Source organism: Pogona vitticeps, chromosome 5 (assembly GCF_051106095.1).
Source record: "Pogona vitticeps strain Pit_001003342236 chromosome 5, PviZW2.1, whole genome shotgun sequence".
NCBI lineage: Eukaryota > Metazoa > Chordata > Lepidosauria > Squamata > Agamidae > Pogona > Pogona vitticeps.
Window position 1 is genome coordinate 50,753,730 of NC_135787.1, and position 10,106 is coordinate 50,763,835.

Consider the following 10,106-nt stretch of genomic DNA (forward strand, 5'->3'; position numbering starts at 1 on the left):
TTTCATGAAAACTTACCAGAGGTTCCCCAATGAAAGGACAGGTTCACGCAGGTGAATTTTCTTGGAAATCAGCTTGCAGACCATGATAGATTTCATTTTGTAGGTGAGTACTTAAGTATGTTGAAGGCCTGAGTTGGGCAACAACTGGACACACAGTAGGATCTGGGAGACCTGACTCTAGGCCATAGAATCTGGGACTGAAACACCCTTCCCTATCACAGTGTTTGCAAATTGTTTAATACTAAAACTCCAATTATTGGCCCTGACACCATGGTCTGATAGGAACTGTCTTCTAAAACATGTGAAGAGTTAGGGAAGACTGGCCTTGAGCAAATCTCAGAACAGCATGCAAGGACTCCTGGAAGAGAAAAGGCATTCCTCACTTGGATCAGAAAGAGTTACTTAAAACAAAACAAAACAAAATTTAAAACAGTTATGAAGTAGAACCCTAGCATCCAGAATTTATTACTGAAAACAAGAACCAGACATTACTTTCCCTCTGATTAAAAAAAATAAGAACAGTTGTAAAATCATCTTCATTGGGCAACGATTAGAAACACTGAGTTGGGAAGCAATCCAATTGAAAAGAATGGAGGACATGGAGCACAGAGAATAGCTAGGTCTGGTAAGAGGGAGGTTGGGGACGTGTAAATTTATAGTAAATTCAGTTCCATGGGGGCGGGGGGGGGAATGGCATGTGTAGCACACCCTACTGCTATGTTGTAGCAAGCACTCAGTGATAAGTAGTATCCATTTGAGCACTCAATGAAATAACATTCAGCAGAAAAAAAACAGCTACATAAGGTATCAGACAGTGCCAAGGTTAGGATTTATTCAACTGGCCTAAAGTTGAGAAGCATGAAAAATCGAAAGAGTTCTGTTCAGCATCTTTGATAATAATGGTCTACATCTTGTCTGAGTATGGTAATAGAGATGATAGGGTTTTCTTGATGGTGACATAGGGACTGAGAGAGACAAACCTTGACAACTATCAAAATAAAGGTGCAGGTGCCTGAAACAACCCAAGTATTACACAAACTTGCATGCATCCCTAAAACTTGCTCTCTGGTAATACTGTACAGTATTTCGCTTTTGTGCATTGCTACTCTAGGCTGCACATTATAGAACAAATTCTATTCTGGTTTCCACTAGCTGAACAAAACCATAATGGAACTACCTAATTATACTCACTCTTATGTATTAATAATGTCATATTATTGGGGGGGGGGGAGGTTCTTTGAAGGTAAACATATGAACAACTGACCAAGCAAGGGCTTCTACACAGCAGGAGACCATTTTGCTATGCATGTTTTTATTGACAGATCTAACTAAAAATGATTTCTTCTCTTTTTCTTAAATTATAAGTTTATATTGTTTTCTGAATCTGCATGCATACTCGTTTCTACAATAATCTACTGAAGTACAATTCATTCAACAAACAACCCAGGCTTATCAAATTACGAGTTCATAGGAAGGGGGGAAATCTTACATTAAGAGAAGCTTTCCTTTTGGGAGGTGTTTCTGTAAGGACCTCAAGACAGGAACTAGTTCCCTCAGCCTAAAGGGGTATAATGTGGTTATAAGACTAATGTATAGCTTACCTAAGTGACAAATTATGCAGTTAAGCCATCATTCTGCCAATACTGTATTAGACTTCCCATTCTCTTGCCTGACATTTTTCTTTGGACCACTGTCACTTTAAGTTGATCCCTACCAAAGAAAACTCCAATCTGATACTTCATAATTTTCACTGATGTGTTAGATATCACTAGTTGAACAAGATCATTGTGCAAAATTATAATTTTTTTAGAAGGATAACATTGTGTAGCTGAAAATGAGGGAGTAATAATCACTGCATTAGTTATAAGCCAACTGCAAGGCTGAAGCAGGGTCTCAGCCAAGTATAATAAACCTACTGATATTTTACACTAGTACATAAATTGCAAATGATGAATGAGCTATTAATGCATGAAATAAAAAGAGGTAATAAATGCAAAAACGAGCTATGGGGTAAACCCAACTGGGAAATACAGCAAACTTTTCCAAGTAAAAACCTTCAAATATTTCGTCTTCTCAGGCACAATTATTTGTAACTGAAAAAGTGTGTTAAAGGTTAACTAAATATATTAACCAATCTACATATTTAAAAGGCACCAAGAGACTTAAAACAGTTGCAGCTTCATTTCCCCTATACCAAACACTCCAAGCAAAATTTTGCAAAATCTTACTTTGCCTGGATAATCTCTGTTAGAAAATAGTTTCAGAAACTAGATCTACAATAAATTACTACAGTGTCAACCGTAGGATCCTGCACACCTAGGATCCTAGAATTTCCTGTTGGTCAATAATAGAATAGTTTCTTTCTCATAAATATTTCACTCAAGGAAAGACAGATAACAATGGAATGAGAACAAAACAGATGGGCTTGACATGGGAATGGACAATGAGTAAAAGAGTGTGTGCCTGTATGTCAGAAGGATTGCACATCCACATTTGATGGCTATTTTATTAGGGGCTTTCCTGTATAGGGTGTGTTTCTATGCTGTTCCTGCTGACAATTCCCCCTGCCCATGCACACGATGCTCTGTTGCCTTTTAGCACACCATAGGAAAGTACAGAAGGAACAATGGCCATTGTCTGTAGAGTCAGTGGACCATAACCCTTCCTCCGCGCACACCCCTCTACAGGAGCCCCTTTTTTCCGAGCCACAAACAGCACTGACAATGCACATCCTCTTTGTAGCATCATCCCCTATCTGCACCAAGCGCCTGGTCCTCCCATTATAGAGGGGCGCATTCGGGAAGGCTGCATTTCAGGCATTTGCGAAGATTGCATTTCGACACGCTACACATCCTGTATGCATACACACACACACACACACACGTGTGTGTGTGTGTGTGTGTGTGTGTGTGTGTGTGTGTGTGTGTGTGTGTGTGTGTGTGTGTGTAGCAATTCTCCAACCGAATTCCCTCCTCTGGAGTAAACTGTCCACCCCACCCTTTGGGGCTACTGGCAGCAAACTGTTTGCCCCCCCGTCGTGGTAGGCGACCACTAGCCCCGCGGACCCTTGCTTACCTCGACTTCCTTGTTCTTCTCTTTGTTTCTGCCCATCGAACTTCTCCCATTGCTGGCCGTCTCCCGCGCTGGGACTACCGAGATCCGCTGGAGCGGCATCCTGACAGGGCTGCAGGTTGCCACCGCCTGATTGGCCGCCTTCGAGCTTCGCTCCCCGTGAAGAGCCCACCTGGATAATTGTTCATATCCTTGCGTTGCCAGAGATAGGTGTGCGTGTGTGTGCGTGTCTGCGAGCGCGTGCTTGTGGTGTGTGTGCGCCGAGGTAAGCAAGAGCGGCGCAGGCTCTTCCTTCAGAAATAAAAGGCACCCCTACCGCCCACCAGCCTAAACAGAGCGCCGAGGAGCGGGCACCCAAAAATTGACATCATAATCCAGAGAGTTTTTCAAATTCTCTCCTGAGTCGAATTGCCGCGAGTCAGGATTCCTCTGCTTTGTCACTGGAGCAACCTCTTCCCCCCACCCCCTTTCTTTCTCCGGAGCATTGTGGGAGACAGTTCAATTTTTTTTTTCTGTTACCTAATAACTGTCATGGAAACCAAGAAAGAGCTTGGGCCCTGATTTTAAAAAGCGCTTCCTTCCTTTAATGGCTCCTCAGGCTTTTTCCAGGTTCGCGGCGCCGGCGCCGGCGACGACGACGACCGGGCTTTGGAGGGCTTTCCGGCCGCTTGCTTCGCTTTCCTGCCGGGGAGGCTTGCCCGGGCCGAGGCCGCCTGGCGCGCTCGCGCCGGTCCCTCCGTTAATAAAATTATACGCGCGAGGCTGAAAGGCGGCTTAGCGTCCTATTTTGGAGCCAAATCTCCTCCTCGGGAAAGAAAAAAAAAAAAACACGCGGGCGAGCTCGCGGTGTCCTTCATGCGCTTCCAGTATAATCTGCTTAGGTTCAAAGGAGCTGCCTCGGAGGGAAAAGCGGCGGTTTAAGGATAAAATAAAAAAGAAAGAAAGAAGCAAGCCATTGCAAATGGGGCTGCCCGGGGCGGCCTGTGAGGAATTTTTAACCCCTTCCCTGCCGCTTCTACGGAGTGGAGGGGGGGAGATCCTCCTGCTGCTACACTCCTTTTCTCTCCGCATAGTTGTTTTGCACGAAAGCAAGTAGCCTTAGCATGTTCACATGCCGAGAACACGTGTTCAGTGGAGGTAGCTCTCCTGATTCTGGGAAAGGACCTCATTTTCAGCCAGCGTCACCCAGCATAAAGGCCTAAATTCGGTTGTTTGTTTAAATATACTAATTTTCGGCAGAATAGCCATATTAGTGCTGTCCTCTGAAGATGCCGGCCACAGAGACTGGCGAAATGTTAGGAAGAACAACCTTCAGAACACGGCCAAAGAGCCCGAAAAACCCACAACAACCAATAGCCACATTAGTCTGTTGTAGAAAAAGCAGAATCTAGTGGCACCTGAATAACTGAAGAGGTTTTATTTTGCAGTGGTTTCCTAGTTTTAAATAGAACTTTGTCCCTGGGAATGTTCAGCTTGGAATTCATTACTGAAACTGGAGCATCAGAACCTGTTCAGAATGACAGAGCCCAGCACTGGGAGATCTGGAACACTGAATCATAGCAGTCGCCATATCCAGTCAACCTCCCCCCTATAAAGAAATTCAAAAAATTCAGTTATCTGGAGCTTGACATAACAAGTGAGGAGCAGGTCTTTTTTTTATAAAGTTAATGGCTCTTAACCACTTATTCAAGACCAAACTACCTTAAATGTTTTGCACTATAACAGGGACAGCTTTCAATATACTGTTTCTGGGAAAATCCATTTCTTTCCCAACTACTTTGAGGACTGCAGGTAACTTCAAAGGGAACAGAAAAGTTTGAGGGGGTGGCAAACGATATCATGGCTCTTACTGCTCAGAAGATACTAGGGCTTCAATTGCACTAGCTGTGGCTCCTTTACACTAGTGCGGAGTGCATTTTCCATGCAATTGCACTAAGTACTCACAATCAGTCCACAAATAACTGGGATTACATAAACCCTTGAATATCTGGGTTTAGGAATTAAACTTGGAATAATATAGCTACCCACACCCTTAGAAATGGGTAGAGGAGTCATAGGATATAATTTCCAGGCAGGGCCATCTTTTGGAGTCCCACAAGAACGATGTGCTTCCTCAACAGCTTTCCTCAATTATATACACATCACTTTCCTACCTCTATATACATTAGTGACACAAAACAGGAAATTTTAATTTCATTCCTTTGGACAGCATGATGCAAAAAAGGGACAGCTACAGGATTTATTTTATTTTTTGAGAGTGGGAAGCGTCTCCCTTGTTTTAGATCATGCTATTCCAAGATCCTAGGACAAAGAAACTATGTGGCTCTAGGATTAGGACTTTGCAACATATGGAATCACTAAGGGTTGGATATGACTAAATGGATAATTCAATCAATTGAACATATGGAGCCCTAGATGCTTTTGCACTGCAATTCTCATCAACCTTAGTTACCTTAGCCAATGCCACAGAATGTTGGAAACTTCAGTCCAACATCATAAGGAGAAGCACAAGTTACCTAACTTTGATCTAGAATATCTTAGTCTGGACTCTGCAGAATTCTGAAGCAGTCTTTCCAAACAGTTGTGAACTCCAATAACCCTCACTTCAGAAATTAAACACTAGACCCAAGTGCATAAGATGTCTACTAGAGATAGTCCAACTTTGAATGAGTTTTTAAAGGCCAAACTATTCTGTGTTCTTGAAGGCTTTCACGGCTGGGATCCTATGGTTGTTGTGGTTTTTCGGGCTGTTTGGCCATGTTCTGGAGGTTTTTCTTCCTAATGTTTCGTCAGTCTCTGTGACCAGCATATTCAGAGGATAGGAACTAGAATTCTGTCTGTCCAGAACACAGACAGAATTCTGGCTCCTGTCCTCTGAAGATGCCAGCCACAGAGACTGGAGAAATGTTAGGAAGAAAAACCTCCAGAACATGGCCAAACAGCCCAAAAAACCCCCAACCACCACCAAATTATTCTCTTTGAAAATTGTTCTATTCATTATAAACATTCAGAATGTGAGACATTCCCATTTCGGGATAGAGTCACTTGTTTAGACCATCTACACAACAACATGTCTTTGTTTACCTCCTAAATACCTGTGATACTGACCAGTGTTAACTCTGGCTCCTGCAATGTGAGGTATTGCCATATCTGCAAAAATTCTTTATTTAACTGCCTTGAACGTGGATGTTATTATCAGATATACTTTCCTCTAATTTAAAAGCAAATGTGTTGCTGTCACTTTGGGAATCATACCAATTGCTTACTTCTTTCTCTATTGATAAGGGAACACTTCAGGGTTAAGCATTAATTAATTTAATCCACCCATGTCTCTCTTAGTGAGGAAGATGAAGGAGATTAAAAGGTGAAGCAAACAAACAAACAAAAAATCAGGCCGGCTTCCTTCCTTTGCCTTGGACTAGATCGACTGCTTTATTTAGGTTATGAGAAGTTAGTTACCTAAAACTCTGGCCTCACGTGCACATATCTATTTTGAAGGAAGCAGAATTAACTTCAGTGGGCTGTACATCTGAGTGAAGATGTATGAGGACATGATTTAATTTTTGAAAAGGCAATGTTGCTCTTTCTTTTTAACCCAAGGAAGATAAAGACACTTCCTCTTTTTTGCCTTAAATAAGCAGTACCTTATTTTAGAAAAATAGCTTTTCCAAAAATATTATTAAATCCTCTGCCCTCATACCCCCATGTACTTTTATTATGTTGTATTTTCAATAAGAATAATAGTTTTTCTTTTTATCTGTTTTTTTAAAAAGAACTCAAAGCAGTTAACGCACAGATCTCTTCAAAATCAGATGTGAGGGAATTACTTCTGCTTCTCCTCTGTTTATTCTCTTTTCCATATGGTCTTCTCTTGCAGAGTTTGTTCTTTTTTAATTTAATCATGTACAGTGCCTAGTTTTTTGTGAGGTACCTTATAAATAATAAATATTATTAAGTAATACAATATCCCCTGCATTCCAACAATTAAAAAAAACTATGGAACCCAAACTAATGTTTAGTTTGTTAGTTATTTAAATATTTATATGTTGATATTTTTTTGTTGGCCTGCATGCCTATCATTTAAACCCAATAAAATGATTTTTAAAAACAAAAAAGTAATAATACCAGGAGCAGTTTATGAACTATTAATATCCAATATTTAAGTGGCTTTTGGCCACAATGATTCTAAGCAGCCTATTTCAAGTTTTCCTGTATCTATGACAATTACAACTGGGTCTGGGCCTTGCAGTACTTAACATCTAGGCATGGTTTGGGAGGACCATCCCCAAAGAGTGCAGATTGGAGAGAGTTTCTCAGCCCTGTGGAGCCTCAGTTGTGGGATTCCGCAGGGCTTGGTTATCTCCCCAATGCTGTTTAATATTTACATGAGGCCGCTGGGTGGGGTCATCAGGCGGTGTGGGGCTTTGTGCCATCAGTACGCTGATGACACCCAGCTCTGCTTCTTCTTTTCTCCAACCCACAGTGGATGCCGTTCCGTCCCTTGAGCGCTGCCTGGAAGCTGTACTGCAATGGATGCAGGAGAATGGACTGAGGCTGAACCCAGACAAGACGGAGGTCCTGAGGGTGAGTGGCCCCTCCATTGGTGGTTTGGTAAACTCCCTCTCTTTTGGGAAGTGACTCTCACCACAAAGAGTGAGGTTCGCAGCTTGGGGGGTCCATCTGGATCCGGTGCTCACCATGGAAATGCAGGTGGCGTCAGTGGTCTGCTCCGCCTATCTGTGGCGGATTGCCCAGCTGTGTCCCTATTTTGATGTTGGGGTGCTCACCACTTGGGTCCATGCGCCTGTAATCTCGAGATTAAACTACTGCAATGCACTCTACATGGGCTACCTTTGAGATTGATGCAGAAGCTTCAAATGGTGCAGAACGTGGTTGTCAGACTTCTCAGTGGGATGAGAAAATGTCAGCATATTTCCCCCACTCTGGCTGCCTTGCATTGGCTGCCCGTTTGTTTCCGCATTGATTTCAAAGTGTTAATGATGACATATGAATCCCTAAATGGTTTATGACCTTGGTATCTAGCGGAAGGCCTCCTCCTACCTACAGTAGATCTACCCGAATCACTTGTTCTAGCTGGGAAGGGCAGCTGAGGGGCCTAATGCCAAGGGAGACCCAGAGAGAGAAAAACAAGAAACCGGGCCTTCTCGGCAGTGGTCCCTCCGTCGCCTTTGGAACAGTCTGCCCCCAGACATCTGTATGGCTCCCTTGCTGAGTGTTTTTAAGAGCAAACGTAAGACCTGGTTCTTTAGGTAGGCTTTCCCTTCTGTCATCACTTGAATATTTTCCCCCCATCTTGAACTATATTACTATTGTTGTACTCACTTTTGTTGCCAGCGGTTTAGACATTAATGGCTGTGTTTTGTGTTATTTTGAGGGGACAGCACGTTTACACTGTTGTACAAGCTGTATACTCACTGCTTCCCATTGTAGCCAAGTGGTATTTCTTCAGTGTTGTCACATGAAAAGATATACTAAAATATGTATGAAATGTGAGGGGGTGTACTCACTTCTGTGATATACTGTATATTCTAGATTTTTTCCACTGTTATACTTTCAGTTGTTATTAGATTAATAATATATACAGTATTCTAACCTTTAATATTTTTAGAGACACTAAATTTTTAATATTAAAACTTTCATACTCAAAACCTGGGTTTTGTCTATTAATTTCTGTATATTAAAATATGATTATTAAGTGCATATATTTCTTTTAGTTCTTGATTGAATGTGCATGTGTGCATGTATGCATGAGCATATTTATATAAGGCTGTACTTCTGTACATACTGACTTATGTCTCACTAAGTACGGTGGAATGTCTTAGTGAAGAGATAAAATAATTGTTTCAGCTGAAGAGAAGGGGGGAGAAGTTACTGTCTTTCTCAAGAAGGTTCAAGGTGATTCAACACCTGGTTGGTCTAGAGAGTGGAATGATAGGTATAAAAATGAGAAGTGAGGAATGCTGAGAGCTGCAGTCTGTAAATATATTTCCTAATACAACTCCAAACATTATTATGGGAACAGTACCTTAATACATTTCTACCAAGAAGACACCATAGATCTATGTTATTATTCAATATAAATATTGAAAATCTCACCATCCTTTCTTTAGCTGATCTGGGATTTGACAGGTTAGGCATGCAAATGACAAAATAGAGTTAGAACTGCATAGCACATAAGCAGTAGGTGTTTAAATTGGCTGTCTCCCTGCCTGCCAGGTTTTAAAAGCAGTTCGATCAAAACATTTAGCAAAAAACAAGTTAACACCTTTCAGACTCGCTGATGAACATTTGCTCTTTCAAATGATGATTGACACATGAAATTCAGGAAGAGTGCTAAATGTGATCTATAGACCCAACTTCCACAGTGCTGTAGAATTTAGAGTAAATACTATCTAAATATCCAGGAGGTATTGATATTCTAACCAAAATATTAGACTTGGTAAATTATTTTTCTTTTCTTTGGCAAAAGCATACATCATCACAGTAAGCATCATTAGAATTCTGAGTCTCTATAAAAATCTGTATGTTTATATATAGCTGTCTATATAGCTTTGTAATATATTTAAGAATGTGCCTAAATGCTGTGTGACTGGATAGCTCAATGAGTCGGATATGAGGCTGTGAAGCTAGAGACTGGGAATTTGATTCCCCGCTGTAGCTCCCAGGAGAGCAACCAGCTAGTATAGGCTTGGGTAAGCTTCATAGTCACAGAGTGGACCCCAAAGAAGTGAGTGTGTAAACCACTTCTGAGTATTCTATAGCTACAGAACCCTGAAAAAAGGATGCATAAATCAGAACTGACAATATTTTGCATATACACTGTATCTCAAATAACAGGTCCCTTCAAACTGAAAAAAAATAATAATCCCCTTTTCACATGTTTATCAAGATGAGTAATTTAACATAGGAAGCTCAGATTCTCATTTTCTCTTGTTTTGAGTTCTTATATTGAATTCTTCCAATTTCTGATCAGTTATGTCTTCATTATGAATCAGAATTCACACATCTTTGTG

At 41.3% G+C, this 10,106-nt stretch overlaps 1 protein-coding gene across 3 annotated transcripts in view; it reads right to left on the reverse strand.

The window, feature by feature from the left end:
- Positions 1 to 3,652, reverse strand: part of MARCHF1 (membrane associated ring-CH-type finger 1) — a 196,902-nt gene extending 193,250 nt beyond the window's left edge. Inside the window, exon 1 of one of the 3 annotated variants that reach the window (XM_073001493.2) lies at positions 3,076 to 3,652. In XM_073001493.2, coding sequence (XP_072857594.2) covers positions 3,076 to 3,174 — 99 coding nt within the window. In that variant the 5' untranslated portion in view covers positions 3,175 to 3,652. The remainder of the gene's footprint in view (positions 1 to 3,075) is intronic. The other 2 variants (XM_073001494.2, XM_073001492.2) reach the window with 2 other exon arrangements.
- Positions 3,653 to 10,106: the final 6,454 nt, after the last annotated feature.